A 23,642-nucleotide genomic window follows, 5' to 3' on the forward strand; every position below is an offset into this window, starting at 1 on the left:
ATCAAAGCTGGTTTATCATGTATATAGACAAGATTCATGTTAAAATTAAATAACAAAAAAGCATTACAAATAGTATCAACAGGTCAAATTAAAAAGAAAGTACGATTTGAGAGTACTCGCAGTTACTGACAGCTAGTTAAAAGCCAACACAATTAATAATAAAAAATCATGCATCAGAGACTGAAATCAACTAAAACACATCCCAGGGATTTAGTATTTTAACGTCATGAACAGTCAAAGAAGACATGACTTGTGCAATGCCAAAAATAAATGTATCGACAGGTAGTATGATAGTTAGGAGTGACTTCTTTATAGATAAAGCTTGAACTGTACACTGACAAATATGAAAAATATGTTATTGCTCTCGATTGTGAAAAATCTTAACACTATTAAATACCTATCAATAAAAAGGCACAATGCATGTGTTTAGGTTAATATTTCGAAAATTTGTATTAAATTTTGCCTTCCTATTTTTTTTTAATTTGACCGCCATTGATGAGTCATATGAAGACTAAACTGACTCTGGCGTACACAGTTTTAAGTGTGGTATCTTTGATGAATTTATGCATCGGGTAAATTCTAAAAAGGTAAATAGTTTATATTTTGATATTTCCGGCGGATACAAAGGGACAAAGTAATAATAGAACAAGCATTTCACGTCGGAACATCGGATACATAAAAAAGGTAGGAACGTCGAGGAAATAGTAAGCAGCACACGGCTTTTTAGTGATTGTACAATTTAAACCTCGTGTCACAATAAACCAGGTGTTATGTCACAAATCAAATTCAAAGCTTTTATTAGCTTTTGGCGACTTTTTTTGGATTTAACTTCACCAAAAAACATAAATTTCAATCATGATGATATATATTCCTTACTGTACATCAACACAATAAATCAAACAGTGACGACTATCACCCCCCCCCCTTTTCCAATAAACAAAAATAAGATAAAAACAGAAACCAAAAACAAACAGTAAAATTTATTTTTCATTTGTATAGGACCACATGACTGGTCTTTTATTTCATTTTTCATTACACTCTTAAATGTATTGTTTGTTTTTCTGCAATAAAAATAACTGGAACCATATCATATGGTGATTTTGATTAATTCAATTAAACAGTATACAGATGGGTTGTCTACTAGTTGCGATTCGTATGTTATTAAATTTAGATGATAAGGAATATTTCATTTCGGAAAACGCGATCTGGATCTTGGGTTTGTCTACTGGTTATAATATAATTTTGATGATCAGCAATATTTAATTCCCGAAGACGCAAACCGCACTTCTTTTGAATAATATTCTATTGATGCAAAATAGTTCACATCAATTTGCACCTTCATAGACCTCGTGAGAAATAAACACCATAATTAACAACTAGTTTTTGTTGTATTTCCTGCTTAAGTCAGTGGCATTTTTTTAAATTAAAATTGGCAATACATCAACTGCTAAATAAATAACTCAAATACCTATAATAAATTCCCTACAAACGATCTGACTTCGGGTTTCCTAATGTCAATTCCAAATTCAAAATTAGTACCATACCATGAAAACGGTATATTTGCTCATAGAGTTAAATTTTTGTGTAAAATACATAAACAAAATTACAGACAATACCCAAAATATAACACCAACAACCAACACTAGACTCCTCTGAAAAACAAATTAATGAAGTAAATGAAGTGACCAAAAACAAACAACAATAAAAACACATAATACATATGTTTGATACAGTCACAGAATGTTGTTGGGGTTAATCCTGTTTCACGTGCGTATATACCTTCCTCGTTGCCATCTAGACCATATGCTGCATATCTCGTAAAAGGAAAACACATAATAATTAACGATACAGTACACGCACCAACACGGAATTATATTCAATACTTCATTCATGAAAAGCCAATTAAATTACTTTACCAGCTCTATTTTCTGCTGGTTCAAAATTATTGTCACATTAACATATTATGTATGTTTGGGTTACTCACCCAATTTTGTCAATTAAACGGAACTATAAAAAGTGGGAGGAATAGGTAGCTATGAAACCAAGTTTATCGAAGAATTTTCTCCGGAAAATGCCTGTACTAAGTCAAGAAAGTGACAGTTGTTTTTCACTTGTTCCATTTGTTGATAACGTTTGATTTTGACATTTTTTAAGACTTCCCTTTTTGAGATTTCCTTGGAATTCGTTATTTTTGTATATTTGTTTTATCAAATTATTTGGACGAGTTTGGAAGAGAATTAATTATTTCTTTTACAAATATATTAAGTAAATATTCTTATTTTTGTTTGTTCCTTTTGTATATTCTGTCTAAATATTGTTCACAGAATTTGTTCCCAGATATATAAATATATAGTGTATAAAGACGTATGTTTTACCTAACTTTAAGACAAAGCAAGTGAATTCAAAATTGCAAGTTATTGCTTTGAGATCTTATTCCATTACTTAATAATCAAATAAATACACTTCTATCACTTTTGTCACGTGTTTATCTCTTCAAATTTCCGCAAAAGTTTGATTATAATTTTATTTCCATGCCGTTTTGCTATTTTCATTGGTGTGTCATTATTTTTTGAAGGCCTATTTACGTTTGCACCGTATTTCAACAATGTATCTACTAAATCTGTATTTTCGTGTTGACATGCAATATGAAGTGGTGTAAAACCGTTTTTGTTTTCTTCAATATGAATATCTTTCAGTGTAATGTGTTGTACGAGGAATTTAACTGTGTCCAAATTATTCATTTCGCAAGCCACATACAATGGTGTTCTTCCAATGTCATCAACTTCATTCATTTTGGCCTTCTCCTGTGCAAGAAGTTCTACCACTTCAGTATGACCTCTTATGGATGCCAGATGTAGTGGGGTGAATCCATGTTTATCTTTCTTATTTTTGTGTGCTTTGTGTTTTATTAACATATCTGTCATGTGTAGGTCACCATTGTTACAAGCTATATGAATCGCACTACGACTGTCACTGTCTCGGAGATGCACGTCCGCTTTTTGTTGTAAAAGAATTTCAGCAATGTGCTGATGTCTATGCAATACAGCCAAATGAAGAGCTGTTTTCCCGTCTAAGTCTTGTTTATCAATGCTTGGCATGTCATTTTTCACAAAATATGCTAATAAGTCAGTGTAACCCGATGATGACACTTTATGAATAACAGTCGATTTGTCTTTTGCATCAACAATATCTTTCGCCTTTAAATGTTTTTCAAAGTGTGGCATCATTTCCATTCGAAACTTAGCTGAACACATTTGCTTATTTGCAAAGACGGTAGATATATATCCACGACTAATGTCGCTTATAAATCGAGTAAAATATTCATTGTACAAATCTGGAGTAACATTTATCATGAAACTGTCAACATTTTCTAATAAACAAGCTAATTGGATTCTTTTCTGCACAAATTCAATAGATCCATATTTTAGTATACTTCTTATAAAATGGTGACCAATACAACCAACCATCATATTAAACATGTATTTATGCATAAATGTAAATCCTTGATCACACTTTTTAACGAATGTACCATCTAATGATCTCAGAGTAGATAACATTAAGCCTTTGGAAGGAGTTTGCAAAATTCCTGACTCGGTAAATATATCTCTAAGCATGACGCCAGTCTTAACGTTATGATTGTCTAGTACATTTTCTTCGACAAAATTATCTAAAACCACGAGCAGAGCTAATACTAAGTAGGTCTCATTTGATTTCAGTTTAATGCTGTTGACTTCGTAACCTATATAGCTGAAAGGATACGTGAAAAAGTTTTCATTTTCTTTACTAGCTGCAAAAATTATGCAAAGAGATGGGAAAAAGCTGTATAACATGAACACATTATCTTTAAGTTCACTTATGATTCCACTATCAATGTAAGATTCGCCTATCTCCTTTCTTTCATCAACTGATAACTGAAGTTGATCTAAGAGAAAATCACAATGTTCAAACGATATATTCTCCAAAGCTAGTTGATTCTGCACCAAATGATATATCTGTGATCTACATGTCATTATTATTTTTGTGTTAGCATGGTAATCTAAAACTGCTCTTACAGAAGAACAAATAAGGCTGAAATCTGTGTCACAGCAATACCTTCCAAAAACGTCATCAATTATAAAAACTTGATTTATACTTGACAAGACATACTTATGTAGATCACTAGCAGCTACTGCCATTACCATATATTTATGAGTTTTCTCTAAAATAAAGGCCACACAATATGCATTTGCCGTTTTACCAACGCCTGGAGGCCCACTTATCAATATACAATTGTTGTTCTGGATTCTCTCCAAAATTACTTTTGTAGCTTTTGTATTGACAAACTTTTCCGTTTTCTCTTTCCAATTGAGTTTTTCCTTATTAAGTATATCTGGAAATAAACAATGGTCACATATACTACATGTATTTGCTAGAATTGTAGATCTATCAATAAACACATCAACGATACCAGGTTTAGGAGTTTGTATGCCAGACGCGCGTTTCGTTATCTTCAGAAAACTCACAGGTGAAACTCGAATCAAAAAAGTTAAAAAGGCAATATCAAGTACATGTACGAATTTGAAGAGCAATGAGGACCTGCAATTCAGAAAGGTTTTGCTAATACTGCTAAGGTAATCTATTCAACTTAACATTATCGTCATGCCTAATATGGAAATACTGTATCATTAGAATAACACATAATACAAAAATAAGTTATAGGAAATTGTTACATGTTCTGCGAAAAAGGCAATAATTTGTTGAGAGTCAAGTATTTGGCCCACACAAGCACTATGCAATACACACTAACAATGAACCTGTACGGTTATCTTTAATTTGATAAACAGAGTCATATATTACAACGAAAAACGTTGTAAAGGTTATTGGCATGACATTTTTTTCATCAATGATTGACTGATTGATATCAGGTCAGTGGTAAATGTGTCATGCATTTGCCGGACTAGAACAATTTCACAATAAAACAAGGCGCATCAGATTTAACGTCCCCATTCTGGGACGTTATTTAATACACAATACATTTTGTATTACTTATACCATAGCACGAAACATATTTTTTATTCACATGTCCCCCAAAAAACAAACATATTTGTAATCAAAAGAATAATATCTTCTAGTATTTAATTTATTTCAGGATAGGTAACTTTATTATACTGCGATTTTTTTTCAAATCAAGAAGGGATTGATAATGTTGATTAAATAATGAGACATGCACATCTAACCTGCGAATACAAAATTTATTAATCTTATTGCGTGAATTCAAGTGCAATGCATGTGTCTTTTGTAGACGAACCATGCATCTGGCGATGAAAGTTTTAATTCTGGTATCTATTTATTTATAATCTATGATAATCAAATATATATAGAATTGGAATTTACGTTTTTTATGTTTATGTGCGTGTTTTTATGTTATAATGATCTTTACTGTAACTATTCATCCAATTTATTTTTCAATTTTAAGCCCATTTGAATCAAAAAGAAAAAAAAAACAAAATTTGGATCCAATCAGTAATATATGTTAACATACTAACTGTTAATAATTTCGGTGTTGAACCATGAATCTTCTTCAGCAGTGCCTGAAAAATATCAATCCATTTCAAGATTAAAGTATACGTTCAATTTCTAAAAAAAAATAAAACTAAACTTTAAAAAAAAAGTTTAATTGGTACGAAGACAGAAACTAACAAAAGCCAATGTAAAAAAGTTTCGTGGTATATTCAAAGTTTGATATGTGTATTCTTCTGAAACATTTGATAATAACTAACACCGTCTTCGTTCAACTAGGAATCAATTCTTAACTATACAGTATAAATCTAATAATGACTTGTTTGATTTTTAGTGATTGACAAAATTGGCCATACAAGATATTTTTTTTACTGAGAAAAACAAATATGTTTTAAATGTCACAAGTCATCTTCATCATCTGCAACGGTCTTTTAGATATGAACAGCTTCTGAATAAGGACGAACGATAACTTATTAGTTCAATTGCAGTCATTCAATCAATTGTAGACTTATCCACTGCGGTAAATTCTGTACTGTTCAGACTTTTTTTTTCAGTTTTGTCAGTATGTTTTCGCAAGAGACCAATTGATACAGAAATTAACAACTATAGGTCACCATACGGCCTTCAACAATGAGCAAATCCCATACTGCAAAGCCAGCTATAAAAGGCCCCAAAATGACAAATTTAAGACAATTCAAACGAAAAAACTAACGGCCTAATTAATGTACAAAATAATCAACGAAAAACAAATATGTAACACAACCACTGAATTACAGTCTCCTGACTTGGGACTATGATTTTGATTATCCTTTTTACATTTGTTGCCTCTGTTTCGATTGAAAACGAGAAATAAAATGAAAGAAATCTGAATACAGCTAATACGCATACATTGAAAGTTTAATCAGCAAATTATATCTTAACATATAAACATAACAAAACATATTCGGCATGAGCCAAGGCTCTTTGTTGAAAGCTGTACTTTGACCTTTAATTGTTAACTTTTTATACATTGTGACTTGGATGGAGAGTTGTCTCATTGGCACTCATACTACATCTTCTCATTTATAATAACGTATCATAAGGCACTGAGTCTCATGTTTATATATTTTAATTTCCAATTATCAATATGAAATCAGCATGGGCCTATAGCTAGGTAGTAAGTATTTTGGAATTCAGTAAACCTATTTTCTATACGACAAGGATTTCCGTGTCTATTTTATGAAATATAATCAGCCTTTTATTTCTGCATTCGATCAGGTAAAGTGAATGAACTTGCAATGTAGGGACTATTTCATGTTTAACAGTAAAATCTTTTCACATTGAAAGATGGACGTACAAGGGCATGCTCGATTATCTGTCATAATGAAATTTCTCCATGTTTCCGTTTCAAGACGTATAATTGGGGTCCTTAATAGTATTGTATAACATTCTTCCAACTACAATGTATTGCTTATACCAATACAAGGAAAGTCGATCAAAATTAACACATTTGATCTTAACAAACGACTTAATAACAAAACGTTCTCTCTCGGATTACAAGAAGAAACTGGAACTTCATTTATCAAGTACGGACGCCATTACGAGTTGGTTGACCGTTATGGAATAACCGTTTCACAGATGATATCGGATATGTTCCTTATGTCGTAGCTACAATACTCTTTCCTTTTCACGAATGTGACCTACCGAATTAGACTACTTACCAGGTTTGTAATAACATAAGCAACACGAAGGGTGCCACATGTGGAGCAGGATCTGCTTAACTTCCGGAGCACCTGAGATCACCCCCAGTTTTTGGTGGGGTTCGTGTTGCTTAGTCTTTAGTTTTCTATGTTGTGTCATCTGTACTATTATTTGTCTGTTTGTCTTTTTCTTTTTGGCCATGGCGTTGTCAGTTTGTTTTCGATCTATGAATTTGACAGTCCCTCTGGTATCTTTCGTCCCTCTTTTATCAAAATATTTGATTGGCTAGTGCACGCTAAAGTTTGCGATGCATATTTAACATGTTTTGCTTATTTCAATGTATGTTTGTTTTCATTTTTATACTTTTTGTACATTTCTTACAAAATAAAATTAAACTAATTTTATCGAGATGAAACGAAAATCCCTCTAACAAAATATAAAAATGACTACGTGCATTAAGGTTTAAGAAACTGATCTCCGTATTCGAAGGTCTTAAAGATATATTAAAAGTTAATTTGGAAACAAAGAAAAAGAAGACCAATACTATAATACTGTTTTTTTAAACATTCAAAGTAGATGATAAACAAACACACTCTTTGAAAAGCGACCAATAAGAAACATTAATACCTGTTGGCCAGCATACGACATTTATTATTAAATTCAAAACATGGAATAACTGTCGTGCACAAGTCTCCTTTCGTGTGGTACACACGGAAACATTCTTTAAGCGTGGACTTATATTTTACAAGACACAGTATGTACAAACAATTGTTCCACTTTGATTGAAAAATGGCAAGGAACCATGAAATTTTATATACAATAAGTAGATTTAGAAAGATTACCAATGATACACCTATCCACTAGAGTTCAATAATGTGGTTTTAAACAATAATAGGTCATTGGAATTCCTTAACAATGAGAAACACCTGTACCGTATTGTCTGATTTAGGCTCTGATATGAAAAAAATGTGTGACAATTGAAATATAAAATACAACCATCTGATTTCTGACAAAACAATTTACAATCAAAACCCCCAAAAAATAACTGACAGCAATTCACGACAACAATTACATTGCACTGAATATGTATTGAAAAATGTAAAATGTTTGACTCATAATAAGCATTTTATAACATTGTTTGTGCATGCAATTAATCTTTAGATTTCGTATAAGTACTTACGCTGATATAGAGGGCAATAGACAACCAACACAAAGATCAGCATACCTGTGAATATAAACAAATTCGTATTAATAGTGAAATACAAATGAAATATAAATTTTAGAGATAAACAATCCAGTTTTTCGTATTTACACATTTCATGCATGACAACTTAGTTAATCACTTCAAACAGTGACGCATCTTTTTAATTTCTAGGATAGCACAGAGAAATATGGACTGAGTTTGAAAAAAGATTCACACGTAGTATGTCGTGTATGTCGTGTATGGTTTTATGCATTATCATCATTTTCAATGGCTTAGTTTTGATGGTACATTTGCTATAATTGTGTTAATTTGATCCTTAATCTTAACTTATACAATGTTTATGATTTTTATCTGTATTGGCACACTATGACTGTTGTGTAATGTTGTTCACTTTGTCTTTCAACAATGGAGCTTTATCGAGTCTTCATTTATTCGAATTTTGAAGGTTTATTTCAGCATATACATGTATTATTTGAAATTCTATTTTCAACGCCTACTGAAGTTAGTTTTGAGCTTTTGTGTCGTGTTGAAGATCTCACTGATCATTTGAGATAAGGCACTACAATAAAAGAACTGTCAATTAACTGCACTTAGTTTTTACATGTGCTTTTCACGATTTTTCTATACACAATATCGTTTCACTTCCGTCACACATCACCCGTATAAGCACCATAACTCATGATACACATACTTTTAACTTTCGTAAAATTCATTTGCTAGTTGAAATAATAATTCCAGTGCATGCTAATTTCAAGCTTACTTTTTTGTAATAAAATATTTTTGATGTGAATGTATATTTGCGGGGCAAAATACAAGTGTTATACTTACCTATAAACGCCACACCAAATACAATGACAAATAAAACGTAGATTCGACCTAAAAGATAGACAAAATTATGTATAATAAATGTAAAAATATTACAGACATCATTAAGACAAAAAGAAAATAAATATGATAATATTAGTGCATACATTTCAGCTTAGAAGACTCATGTTCCAAATTCCAAAGTATACATTGAACTGAATAAATGTTACCTTTGATTTTTTATCACTGTGCATAGCCATTACTGACAGTCGATATACACACAATCTTGAAACAATTACTAGTGTTGGATAATCGGTTGAAATTACCAGCCGAATATCTATTACTATCGGTTGACCTTGCCCTTTTTTAAATGAAATTATGCATTTAGTCACATTGTACAAGTCTAATGTGTATATTCCATATCATTGCAGAATATTTGATCTTTTGTTTTTTTTTTCATATTGTATTAAGCAATTAAAACAGGAATCAATCAGAATCCAGATTCAGATGGAACATATTTTGTTTTATAATTACAACATTTATCACCAAAAAGGACACTAAAATTTCTAAATTTCAATGGTATTACTCACATTATAATTTCAAATACATAGCTGTATAAAAAATTGAATGCTTCTCATTAAAAAAAGATATATAAAGTATTTAATTTTAAGCAATTTAGAATTAATCAAAAAATAAAACACTGCGTTTGCATTGAAATATATACATTTAACTAAGCGGAACCAACCAATGTCTGTTTATTCGTGTAAAATGCTTATTTTTTCACTTTTGTGATCATTATTCTTCTGTAGGTTGCACTTTGTAAATACAGCTGTTTCACAAACCACGACTCTTTTGGGGAAATATATAATATTCATAGATATTTTGTTTGTTTACGTACTGGTTCCAAGATATGATCTCTATCTTTCATCTCATAGAGACATAACTTGGGAATTCTACCAGTATATTTACACATGATTGCAGGGAATTTTGATTCTGAGGGTCACCTAAAGTGAAGGTAGGGGTAGTAACAGAACTTAAGTATAAGTTTAAACTCTTAGAAGTTCGGGTTATATAAATGTTGAAAATATGCTGCACAGCTCTATGTTTTGACCTTTGAATAAAATAGTAGTGCATATCAACTTTCCATTCTAGAATATAATTTTTCATGAAACTTCATAGTAAAAGTGGCACAGTTTTAGCCTTAAAGGGATTTCCTATGGGAAATTGCATTGTTTATATTTACAGAAATGCAACCTATATTTGGTGAAAAAAGAGAACATGTAGAATTTCACCAAATCTGGTTTATCTTAGAGATTTTATTGAAATTAACTCAAATATATAGTTTTATAAATATTTCAAGAAGATTGAGAAAATCCTGGGCCTTAAATTTGATGACTCAGGATAAATTCACAGATTGCAATATACATAGTTTACTTAAGCCCTGGATGCAAAGTTAATTCATAATATATGTATATTTGTAATTTAAATTGTTTAGAAGTGCTTATCTTTACTCTTCGCAGTCATTGAAACTCATAGATCCTTGATAAATATTGTTGTTTTTGTCCTGTTGATTACCCAAAAGTTAGCCGTAACACCTGAATGAGCTTTCTTGTGACCGCGGCATAAAAAAAATACGTGCTAGAAATACAAAAATACCTCAATAAAACTAACAATAGTGTGTTCTATCCTAAATATGTACTTAATACTAAAGTATACCATATTCACAGAAACAGCAGAATGTTTTAGCAAATTTGAGGCCCTAGTGGCAAAAAACAGAGAAAAATGCCTACCCCCTGTGTCATAAAACAGATAATTAAACATTTAAATGCTTTGATTTTATCATTTTAAAGGTCTTTTGTATAGAAAACAATAACTGTTCTTGGAAGTTATGAAAAATAGATATAAGCAGTCAGTTCTATAAAACTTTTAGTGAATTCATACATCAGACTGGTAATTTCACACATAAAACTTTTGCAAATATGGCTTTGTTTAAACATTTCTAGTTCATATATAAGCTCAATTATGTTAGATTTATGGTGAGAGATGATATTTTTGTGACAAGATTTCTAAAATGACCATTCGAGGCAAAATCTGTAAACTAATATTGATAACTAGACATACAGGAAGATGTGGACAGGAGACAATTGCAGGATTGGATACTTTATATGATCTTAAATGTTGGAACTACTAGCTACTAAACTTTACATTTATAGTATTCTGAAATGCGTTCAATTTGTTATCAGAACAGTTTCGAACAGGTTCTAGACATTACATGTCAGAAAACATGCGCATAGGTTTAGCTGGCAATAGCTAATGTCTTGTTTACAAATTCTTTTAAAATTGAAACGGGGGTAGGGGATATAAAATGTACTGTAAAAGAAAAGTTATGCAGTAATTTCTTTAGGGCTAACATTCTGATAGATAATTATTGTTTACAGAAAAAGTGTTTTTAAAGATTTTTCTATTTGAATAAATGTTAGTATAGGTTGCACTTTGTAAACAAAGGTGTTTCATAAACCACGCCTCTTTTGGGGGGATATATAATATTCATAGATATTTGTTTGTTTATGTACTGGTTCCCAGATTTGATCTCTATGTTTCATCTCATAGAGACATAACTTGGGTATGTAATCGGTATATTAACACATGGTTGCAGGGAATTATGAATTCTGAGGGTCACCTAAAGTGAAGGTAGGGGTAGTGCAGAACTTAAGTATAAGTTTAAACTCTCAGAAGTTCGGGGCATATAAATGTTGAAAATATGCCGCACAGCTCTAAGTTTTGACCTTTGAATAAAATAGTAGTGCAGATCAACTTTCCATTCTATGATATAATATTTCATGAATCTTCATAGTAAAAGTGGCACAGTTTTAGCCTTAAAGGGATTTCCTATGGGAAATTGCATTGTCGATATTTACAGAAATGCAACCTGTAAGCTGTGTCATTCTTGCGTCTGTACTTGTAATTGCAAGAATGCGGAATTCTTACATAGTTGATCCGTACATGATCCGTGATTTGTATATATTTCAATGGAGGATAAACTGGGAAAATTTATAAAAATAAACGATGTTTGACATGCAATTTGGAAGGAAATATGACGTTCTTGACGCAACAAATGGATGAAACATTAATAAAAGCCAATTTGCACCACGTTCTAATGTATCAAAAATATCATTTGTCTAAAATCAGAATTATTTCATGTACGCTCTCGAGTAACAAGTACCAGGATTTAAAGAAAGTATTTCATTAAAAGTTATTTATTTTAAATAACATACGATCAATTTGTATAATCAATGCTTTTACCATATTTCTATAGAAAGAAATTGATTATGTCTTTGACTATAGGATGTTTGACATTGTTATTGTCATCAACTGATATTTTTCGTTACAATTTGTTTGACTGCGCATGTAATACTCACACAGGAAACGGATCGTTGATATGCTAAAAAGTCCGGAAATTACATTGCTATCGATTGAACAAAATCCTTATCGATTGTCAACATCGCCATGCTGAACCAACTGATTTCCCACAACAATTACTAACCAACAGTACCTTTTGATTGGTTGCTTAATGCTGATGCAAAGATATAATTGGTTTGAATGAGTTATAAATGAGGGGACACTTCATGAAAGGGATAAGAAATTATAAACTAAGGACGATATCCGACTCCTCATGTAAAAACAAATCCGGTGATAAGTTTAATACGGTAGGCAACGTTCGGAAAATATAGATCGGGTTCATGGTTACGACATTTGGATCATATCAGTCGTCCTCTGTGAAACAGATATCATATATCTGTCAACGAGATTGTGATGGCGTTCGTAAAATTTTCGAAGTAATGATTTTATAACTTCATCACTTGGAACTTTCGATTCAATAGCTTTATTATAAGCTATAATCCTCTTTCAAGAAAATACTGTTAGGAAATTCAAGCTCTGTACCTCGGAAAAATTGTAAATTTAAAGCATCATTTTATAAATAAATATCGTTGTGTACTTCATGTGACGATGAAGTCGAGAATAAAATGTTTGTGTTGTGTCCAATATTTTGTAAACTATAATAGATAGAATGACATTTTAAAGATAAAGACAAGATTTAGATCCTCACGATTTCAAATTAACAGAATCAATATTTTCGTATTGTGTTAATTCTAAAAACAGGTGAGCGAAACAGCTTTTAGAAGTTTCTAGGTTTGACGTTTTGTAATTGTATTCAAGACTATACAAGGTACAATAGAGTTTAACCATGGTACACTTTTAATCGGTTTGTTCAAATGACTGCCAATGTTGTCAATAATTTTCATGTTACATTAATTACACAACAATTTATCTACCTGTAGTAGTAGCACCAGACTCATCAATGGTAACTGTTTGAATTTGATCTTCAATTAGTCTACAATAATGATGCATATTATGAATAATCAACTGAAAAGTAAGAACAGCAGTCAAAATGCAATGTATCTTAAACTTAAAGAGTATGGAGGTGTACTACCACCAATTCATAATACGTCACATTTGGTTGCATACGAAAAAGGGTCGAAAAAATATTCCCTTGAATTTGACAGTAATAGGAAATTAATCCTACATTTCATTGCAGCAGTAAAAAATTTCTGAGTCATAAACATATATCTTGGGTGTTTCAAAGTACCATTAGTTTTTTAGTTGCTGTTTCTATAGGTTATAATTTGAAATTACATGGTTACTAAAGCTTGTTCACAGGAAAAAAAAGAGGTGAAAATTTGATTGGTAAACTTCCAGTGATGGTTTTTTTCTTACATGCAATGAAATGTTATGTGAAATTTTGTCTATAGTACTGGACAGGATAAAACTTTACTCATGTCAAGTATTTCTTTTTTTGAAACAAAGATAAACTCTGCACAATTTTTTTAAAAGTGAAAATTTAACAAAGACTTATACGGGAAAATCAATGGTGGTATTACACCTGGAAACAAAAATATTACTTGTTATGTAAAAGATATATCTACCTTAATGTTTAAAATGTATAAATGCTATCAATTTTCTAGAAGTATTATCATTATCATAAGGGTAATAATAATCATCAACATCGATATTGAAATAACGATTATCAACATCAACGTGGAGCAACTTGGATCACTGCCAGTTTTCCGTTTACTTCCTATTGTATATGTATGTGTATTTTAATTTAATTGATTGTCATTTCGTCGTTTTTGTTTAAGGCATTGTTTTGTAATTGATTTTGATAGCCCTCTTCGTATACGTATCTTCATTTGTCTTTTTATACGTAACTACTTATCAATTAAAACTGCATTGCAAATCTTGTCAAATTCTTCTTAAAACACCGTAAAAGAATACAGTATTCAAAGATTTCAAGGCAAATCTGAACGTACTCTACGTTGTCTTTCAATCGGCATTTAAACGATGAGTTCCATTGGGTTGTAGGCGCAACACAATCATAATCTATGAAATAAAATGTGCAAAATATAAGGTAAGTCATTTGTAAAGTTATTTGTGATGTTCTTAAACGCATGTTATTAATGTCCTTTTACACATACCATTATAAAATGCAGGTTACAAAATAACAAAAATTTGTCAATACAAAGACAAAGTATTATGTACAGAAGTACTAACATGTTAGTCATTATACCTTCTCTTGAAGTAACACTGTTTTTTTTTAAATTGCAGATATGTATACTACTTGGACATGTTGGACTATCATCTACTTTAATGTGTTTAAATTCAAAATCAAAGCTTCAGGTAATAATAACATTCATAATGTACATATGATTCATATCATTTTTTTTCAAAGGCAAACATCATTTTAACATATCAAAACAAGCAACACATAGATTTTACAAAAATAATGTGAAGTTGTTAAACTATTAATATGGAAATTGTATGAAACTTTAATCAAGAATCAACAACATCTTAACAAACGTTATACTAGAAAACTACACTTCTACAGGTGATAACAGCATATCATAAGCAACACTAAAATGTCAATAAAACTGATATTAAGTCAGGATAACAAAAAAATCATTATTTTACTAATTATATAAAAACTAATGTTTATTGGTAAGTAAAAGAAATAAAAAGAAAAGCAACCTAACGTTTATGGAAATATATCTTAAAGGTACAATGTATAGAAATCTTTAATATATTTTGAAATCTATTTGATATCAAATAACTAATAAAAATGAAAAGTTTTATCTCGTCTTCATGATTTATCTGATATCACAGCAAAATATCTTGTTATAGAATGAAGAATCTGTGAATGAGTGGTTGTCATTTTTTGCTGTTTCTCATATTTGTTTTTCGTTTATTTTTTTGAATAATTTGTTCTTTTACGTGTTGTGCTGCTGCACAAATGTCCAAGGTTAAGGCAAGGATTGGCGCCTTTAAATATGTCTAACCTTTTTAATCATGTATGTGCCTGTCCCATGTCAGGAACCTATAGTTTAGTGGTTGTCGTAGGTTCATGTCTGTCATATTTCGTGTTCGAAAATTGTTTAATTTTAAATTAAGCCGTTAGTTTTCTCATTTGAAATTTTTCATTCGGGGCCTTTTTAAGACCGACAATATGGTACGTTTTTTTTTCTCTCTGTTGAAAGTCATACAGTTGCCTATAATTGCTAAAATCCACCTCATTTGAATATTGGTTGGTAGTTGTTTCATTGTCAATCATACTACATCTCCTTATTTTTGTAATATATAGATAAGGTGCATAATGCCAAACTGGGACGGAGTTGAAGTTAAAAATAACAATATAAGTTTTGAAGCACATCCCCCTCACCCCAAAAAAAAAAAAGATTTTCCAGGCAAACAAAATAAATCGATAAGGGAATAATATAAACATAATTCCAAGTAGGCTTAACATAAATATTTGACAGTTGTATGAACAATCTTTCTTACCTGGAGTAAGAATCTCTCCAACAGAACAGTTCTTTAAGTAACATGTACAATCCTCTTTCTGTGGCGAACAAATACATGGATTTCTTGGTTTATTGACGAAATCATAGCCGTTGGTATAATCACACCTGCATGCAGTGTCTTCAATACTGGTACCCTTTTCATATATAAGTTGTCCAATACCATTGCATTTCGACGTTTTGAACACACATTCGGAACTAGCATTGGTCCAAAATCTAAACGGTTGGTACCAATTGCTGCCACATTGAACTCCTTGTAAAGTACCGACAATTATAAACTTGTATCCTGATGAGATAAAATTAGCTGGACATAGCTACAGATGACAACAAAATTAAAGAAATATTAAGTATATGTTTGTTTAAAAAGCGATATTATGTTCGTTAAATTAATAAAACGTTAAATCTCTCAATTGAATAAACGCATTTTAAACAGACAATCATTATGGCATAATCATGCAAGAAAACCTCCTGATATTTTAACTATCTCATTTTTTTCCTCTGTTCAATTTTACAAATAAAATGCTTTCCCTTTACTTACCAGGTATTTCAAACTCGGGCTTATTTCTACAGAACTCTCTATTTTGCTTTGTATTGTCATCGAACAAACAAAGATAACTATCACTTCCATTGCAGTAAGTATTTTCTCTTATATTACGTTGTATATCACTTGGGCAATATAACTTATATGAATGTAACTCCAGCAATACAGTCATCTGCAGTCAATAAACAAATAATCTTTATCATACGTCAAACTTTTACCTACTAATTAGATTAGATAATATATTTGATAACAAAAAAACATAATACTTTGTATTTGTTTGTGTATTCCATTTACAATTGAATAACTGTTGCCTTGATAAACATTCGATTACAAAATTTGCATGCATATTAAGATGAGAACAAATTAGCGGTTTAATTAATCAATATGCTCTGCAGGAACATTTGGGTTGCAACTGGCAAATGATAGAATGTTGTAAAGGGGTAGATATTATTCCTTGCAACAGTTCACTAATAGTTCCCTCAACAAGTTGTCTAATTCAATAGTTTTTGGTTTTTGTTTTTTGTTATCTTATATATATATCAATATCATCATATTCGTTACCAACATCTATAGACTTGCATTCTTTTTTACGTTTTTTATAGTATCGTCATGACTAAATGATTAGATAACCAAAGGTTTGCCTATTGATTGTTTTATGAAGTATCTGTTGTGTATCTGACACAGTGACTGTGTGCATTTGTACTTAATGAAGTGAGTATATGATATAATTCCTATACACTTATAATTCTTCGTGTTTTGTTATTTGTCGTCCTTAGACAATACTTTTGAGTATTGAGAAATTAACACTTCAAGTTCCCCAAATTACGTTTATAAATGCATGGTATTTTTTTGATACAAAGGCGTGTAACTCAGTTACCACATTTGTTTCCTTCACAATCGTAAATAATGATACTCATTGGTTTTGTCTCATTATTGCAGACTCTGGGCAAAAATACATGTTATTTCATATGCAAACTACAAACCCAAGTGTTTAAGATTATAGCCTCTGACGTATATATTAATTATTTTAATTAAAAAGTAAAACATAATGATATAACTCGAAAACATATGAACATACCAAGAGAACTGTCTGCAAAAATCCTGAAGACATGCTGCAAGAAGAGATACAAATATTCTTAAAATAAATAATGGGTTGAGAAAGCAATTATTCACGCTTTGATTTCAAACAAATAATGCATTATAGTGCTTTGTTGTGATATGTGTCTACCATGTTCCCTTTTAATTCGTGGATAGACACTTTTTTTGTTAATTCAAAAATTTAAAGAATTTGATTTGCAATTTCAGGTGATTTTGACAGAAGTTCATGAAATTACCTTGCAAGATTGTTGATTACTTTTCATGTTTCGTTTTCTTAAGATTTCCAATGAATTAACTGTTTGAAATAGTAATTAATTAACATATCGTTCTGTTTCTTTCTATTCATGAACTAGATATTTTTCCTTCATAATCATAAAAAAAAAATTGACGACATAGTTATAAAAGCAGTTTCTATACAAGTTGAAATTATAATTATGTAATATTTTAGATGCATGAACATTTATGTATTTTTTGCCAGCATCTTCTTTTTTCTTCACATTTTTTTCAGTCGACATGTTTATGTTTTCCTTTGGTGTTGTTGTTTCCGGATTATTAACTGTGTAATACATATAATGCATATCAGAAATCACCCAAAATTTTGGTTCGGTACAACACACAATTCCCCACATATATCCGACCCCTCCAAGCAATACATACTTACGAAAATACACATAGACAGACAACAACCAACGACATATAAATCATTTGGTTTTATTGTGTGACGTGTCGCAAGTATTTCAAAAGATTCTGGCTTACTTAAATAGTCTCAATTTTAAGAGACAGTTACTGACAGTAACTTAAATTTAACTTTTATGCTGGCTTACCAAATCATTAAGCTTTATATCCTTGATGAGGTTTTCTTATGTGAGAAGTGTAATAAGAATTAGAATTAAAATGATTTCAGAGAAAGGCAAATGATTTAAGAGTTACTATAATCATTACCTCTGAATGAAATATGAATCTTTGTTCATTAAGTTTCATCTGCAATATGCCAGACGTTATTTCAGAGTCTAACATTTAAATGACTTACACAAAATTCGAGGGTGTAAGAAAATACTGCGCTTGAAAAAATTACAGCATCTTCATACAAAGAAAGGGATGTTTTAAGGATGTACACCTCTGAGGAGCCAAAAATTTCTAGAATTAAACTTTTTTTCTAAACCTGATTTTTGGGTTTATATGACTGTAAAAAAAATTGGTAAAAAAAGTCAGTTTTGTCAATTTGTGATTTTTCTCTGTTTTAAGAACAAAATGCATATTATTTCAACTTCTTTGTTATAAATGATTGAAGAAATACATATCAAAGAAATTTGAAAAGAAAGAAAGTGATATTGGATGTACATGTTTCGGGTAAAATCATTTCTTGTTCCCCTCACCCATTTTCTCAAAATTTTGGCTAGAAAGACTGATTTGATTGGTAATAAAATTTGAAAAATTGATTACTCAAAAACTACTCATTGTAAATACACATTTTTTTTCATTGAGTTAAGTTTGATTATAACAATTTTTGGATTCATTGATAGTTTCCGCTTGTATCACATGTTTTGGAAATTATTCCAGAACGAGATTTCAACGAAACTGTAACGTCAGAAGAATACACCCTTAAGAGGCATTTACTGTTGGGCTTGCAGGGGAAAAATCGCTTCCCCTTTTTTTCATTTTTTGACTGAATAGAAAATTAAGGATAGCAGGTTGTGGCTATGGTCATGTTGAATGTTGCGTCTTGTTCACTTGTAAATGGTATTAAATGATCTAGAATATGAGGCTCAGGTCTTAGTCTCTGATAACATGACTCTTTTTGAATTTGAGGATATCATCTAGATATCTTTTTGTTTCTTGTGTTGTTGGAATTCTGTGTAATTGATGCATATCAAATATATCGTTCTTTTCATATATGTATTCCATACCTTATTTCCGATTAAACCAAATATTCTAAAAATATTATTAATGCTTTGGTTTCCACCGTGTGTCAATAAAAAAGAAATTACACGCATGCTGAATAAAATAGCTTCTAAAAGAACTAAAGTTTGTAACCTAAAATGCGCATGGAAACAATTCATGTTGCACAATGAACCTTCTTGTAGATTTATAGGGACGACACAACATATTATGTTGTTGTGGACACGAAGAATGTAAATAATAACGACATTTTTCATTTAAAGAAGTCAGGTAAAACTGATAATTGGTATTGTAGTGTGCAATCAACAAATGAGAACATTGTTTTTCTGGTTAAAATGTCAATAATTTCTAAAACCATCATTTCAGATTAAAGATTACATACAGAAGAGGATGTCGCCTCACCTATTTGCACCTAGTGTAAGACAATAAGAAAAGGACATACTTCAAATTTGATTATAAACAGCAAGTTAATGTTGATTTTATCTGTAAAGCAATATACTGAGTCTACTTTTAAACGATTGCAAACCATAGAATTATTTGTTTGATATATGGATGTATGAATACATCAGTTACAATAAACTTTAAAAATAACACATAGACATGATAACGCCATACCTTTTTATCTACGTCCGCTTTTGAATTTTCTACCTGTCCTGGCGTTTATATGAAATGTATTATAAACAGGTTGAATACACTACTTTTAAAGGTCATGCATATGTGTGCATACTAATGTTTTCGACGAAAAGTTGGTGTTTTAAAGTATAGGATGCGACTCTAGTACACATTATTGTATTTACAGAGGTCCTTATATTTTTCTGGATATCCGTAATATTGATGGAGGTTCATAATTATATATATATATATTTCAATATTCCAGGACTTCAACAATTAAATTGCAGGATATCCTATGATATTTACGGACGTTCACAACTACTTCAAGTAATAGTGAACCTCCATGACTATTAAATGATCATCTGAACTTGAATTGTGTAGGTTCTAAAATTTCTTTGTTCACTTAGGTAAGGTGGGCGTTTTGAAAAAAACCACTTGCAACCGGATGTTTTGTTTTTTTAAACGTTTCCAACCGTTTTTTTACTGTGGGTGGGGGTCACAAAAAGAAGGATTAGTATTGTATTCACATTTAATGGAATTGAACAAAAATAAATAGATTCAGTCACATAAACTGTCAAATATTCTTCTTTGAGTTTGATTTGATTTTTTTCAATAATTTATCCCTTTTTTACTCTTCTTTCATTCACTATTTTATGCATCAGCATTGATTTAACAACAATATACTTAAGTTCTTTGTTTCTTTGTCTACACATTTTGATATTATTTATCAAAATATGTCTCTTTCTTAAATTTCTCCAGATTTTAAGTGCTTCAAATTACACTTCCTTAGGCCCATGCATGGACACCATAATTAATACTTGTAAAACATTGTTGCTTTGTCTGTTCCTGAGTAATGTTTTAATTCTAGCCATGGTACTAAATCCTCTCTCACATCCTACAAATAAAAGATAAAAATAATTTATCAAGAACACATATGAGCTGAATATAAATTAGTATACAAATAATTACTCAAACAAATGTTTACTATAAAGGAGACTTACCAGCACTAGATACAGGTATAACAGCACCAACAGAAGCCAGTAAGCTAATATTTGGAAATGCATCTTTAAACTTTATGGCCATGGTAGTCATGATTTCTACTTGAGATTTTGTTGCTTTCATGTCTCTAGCAATTACAGATTTAGACTGTAATCATTCTGTAGTCAGGTCTTTGCTGTCAGGAAGACACTTGCTAAAGTGGTCTGAAAGTATCTACAAAATAGAATAAAAAATAGTTAAATTCATGTACTTATTTTTTTTGTAACTTTTTTTGATAAACAACAAAATAAGAATTAATTATTTCATGAACAAAAAACAAACAAACCTGTAGTGATGAACCTCCATAACTAATAAAAGCTTGAGAGGACACAGCTGGAGCAACTATTGGACCAAATATTTTGAAGGCTGTTTGAATGAGACCTGAACAGAAGTTTATATTTTTATACTTTTTGAAAAAATCTTATATATTGAGAAGGAAACAGTATGTAAAATACATATTCAAGAGATTTGTAAGATATGGTCTTACCTTGTCCTTGTTCTTCTGCTATCACTGCTAGCCTTTCATATGACAAAATTAGTTTTGTGCATCTCGGATAGCAGATGGCTTTTGCAGGACTCCCTCCTCCTTCGAATGCATGGCCTATCGATCCAAGTTTCTGTCCTGTTCCTCGCTTTACTGCTGTTTTTTTTTAGCACACAAACAGAAATATCCTTCCTCTGTAACGATTAGTCATTAAAAGTCCTGCTCATATTTATCTTTGCTTGCGTGCCTTTTCCGTTGTTTTGATGCTTTTTTTCAATTACAACAATTTCAATACAACTATCCGTTTTAGTTGATTTATTTGGCCTAGAATTTTCCTTTTCACCATCGGCATCTACCTTTCTCTTCCCCCGATTAATAAAAGAAAACATTGAAATTTGACAATCTGCCATTGTTGTCAATGAAAACAAATCAGCGAGGCGCGATTAGTATTTAAATTTTTACGGTACGGAACCAAAAAAAATCCGGAATTTGAAAAAAAAGCCGACCACCTCCTAAAATATAAAGATGATCGGCTTTCAAAAGAAGGTGGTCGGAACACCCTGCTTACATGCTGAATAAAAAAAAAATAATAACTTTTACAATAATGACATGTTGGCATTGAATAACTAATAGCTGTCAATTTGTCATTGTACGAAGAACAACGAAAATTGTCTATATTGCAATTTGTTACTGAAACGAGCTTTATTTTTTATTAGTTTTATTATTAGAATTACAAAACAGGTTTGTACAGGGCGAGCGCTTTCTCTAGCATATGTCTTTACGAATACCTCCACAAAATGTACAACTAAGTACATCAAAAACGAGCAAAGTTTTATGAGCACATATAACTTTACTTGTTAAATATGTACCAAGCTCTGTAAATTGTTTATTTATATGAATTTGCCTTCATTTGGTAACAAATTAATGTAATGACCTTGTTTAATAGTGGTTTGTTTTAATTATGTATTTATTTGAAAAATACTTGTCACTTTAAATCACTTCCGTCCTTATAATTTGCAATGTTTTTCAAAATGTTCTAAGTATAGATATATAATGGAAAATTCGGAAATTGCCATTTGTTTAGTATCTATTTTTACTTTTTGTAATTGCCATATTTTGTCAGACGGACATTGTTTTTGAAACATAAGATTAGGAACGTTTTCCTTTCTTTGGTAACTTCCGAACTAAAATGTTTATGGCGTGGAGGTAAGCAACTTCAGTCTCTTCTTGATGTATGTTTTTTTTTTTTTTTTTTTACAATTAATTATTACTGCCAACAAAATTGTCTGTTGTCGGAACTTTGAACCTGCAGCTGGGACTTAGAAAATGATGCAAAAGTACGTTTCTTTCAGATTATTAGTCTTTATCTCAAACAACATTGCAAGTTCATATCATGTTCAGAGATGAACAGTTATATTTCAACGAAGTTGCAAAATTTCATTTAAAAATTATTTTTCTTAATTTGTTAAATTTAATTTTTGAATATTCAACTGCCCAATATATACTTGGAAAATGAGTCAAAATACTTAAAAATATCCATTAAATTGAAATGTGATTTAGCTGTCCAACGATAGTCTTTGGGCTCAGTAGATAATCATCTTTTTTCTGAATTGAAGATCAAGTAGCGATAAAACAGTACAAATATACCTGTATTTTTTCAGTAGAATGATGACACGGTGCAGCTCTCAGTAAACGTTACATTCGATGATATAGTTGAATTGCATGTTGTTTTAACAGTGTTTCTAAACATATTATCACCAAAATTGGTAGAAAGACAATATGGAGTTAAACAAATTCTCTTTCCCCGAATAACAACGACATATTTTTCAGAGTGTGAGAACGGATTTACAATCGGCAGCTCAAAATGTGAACCTT

General features: G+C 30.8%; 1 protein-coding gene across 2 annotated transcripts; it reads right to left on the reverse strand.

The window, feature by feature from the left end:
- Positions 1-940: 940 nt before the first annotated feature.
- LOC127714495 (uncharacterized) lies at positions 941-22,187 on the reverse strand. Of its 2 annotated transcripts, XM_052220566.1 has the most exons (12): positions 21,771-22,187; positions 21,247-21,457; positions 20,249-21,140; positions 17,715-17,748; positions 16,634-16,808; positions 16,079-16,381; positions 14,557-14,626; positions 13,522-13,580; positions 9,212-9,259; positions 8,360-8,404; positions 5,526-5,570; positions 941-4,369 (listed from the first exon to the last, which is right to left on the reverse strand). In XM_052220566.1, the coding sequence occupies exons 4-12, from the start codon at positions 17,745-17,747 to the stop codon at positions 2,478-2,480; spliced, it is 2,670 nt and encodes an 889-aa protein (XP_052076526.1). In that variant the 5' UTR covers position 17,748; positions 20,249-21,140; positions 21,247-21,457; positions 21,771-22,187; the 3' UTR covers positions 941-2,477. The 2 variants fall into 2 exon arrangements, with proteins under 2 accessions (XP_052076526.1, XP_052076525.1); XM_052220565.1 differs by having other exon boundaries at positions 17,715-21,140.
- Between the last annotated feature and the right edge of the window lie 1,455 nt (positions 22,188-23,642).

The sequence above is a fragment of the Mytilus californianus genome, unplaced genomic scaffold (genome assembly GCF_021869535.1).
Source record: "Mytilus californianus isolate M0D057914Y unplaced genomic scaffold, xbMytCali1.0.p SCAF_9, whole genome shotgun sequence".
In the NCBI taxonomy this organism is placed as follows: Eukaryota; Metazoa; Mollusca; class Bivalvia; order Mytilida; family Mytilidae; genus Mytilus; species Mytilus californianus.

Excerpts from the sequence above, each read along its gene's own strand:
- LOC127714495 (XM_052220566.1), bottom strand. The coding sequence starts at position 17,747 with ATGTCTTCAGGATTTTTGCAGACAGTTCTCTTG. Across the intron at positions 9,260-13,521 it reads GTCTGGTGCTACTACTACAG|GTCGAATCTACGTTTTATTT; the intron begins GTAGATAAATTG and ends TCTATCTTTTAG. Across the intron at positions 5,571-8,359 it reads CTATTGCCCTCTATATCAGC|GCACTGCTGAAGAAGATTCA; the intron begins GTAAGTACTTAT and ends GATATTTTTCAG.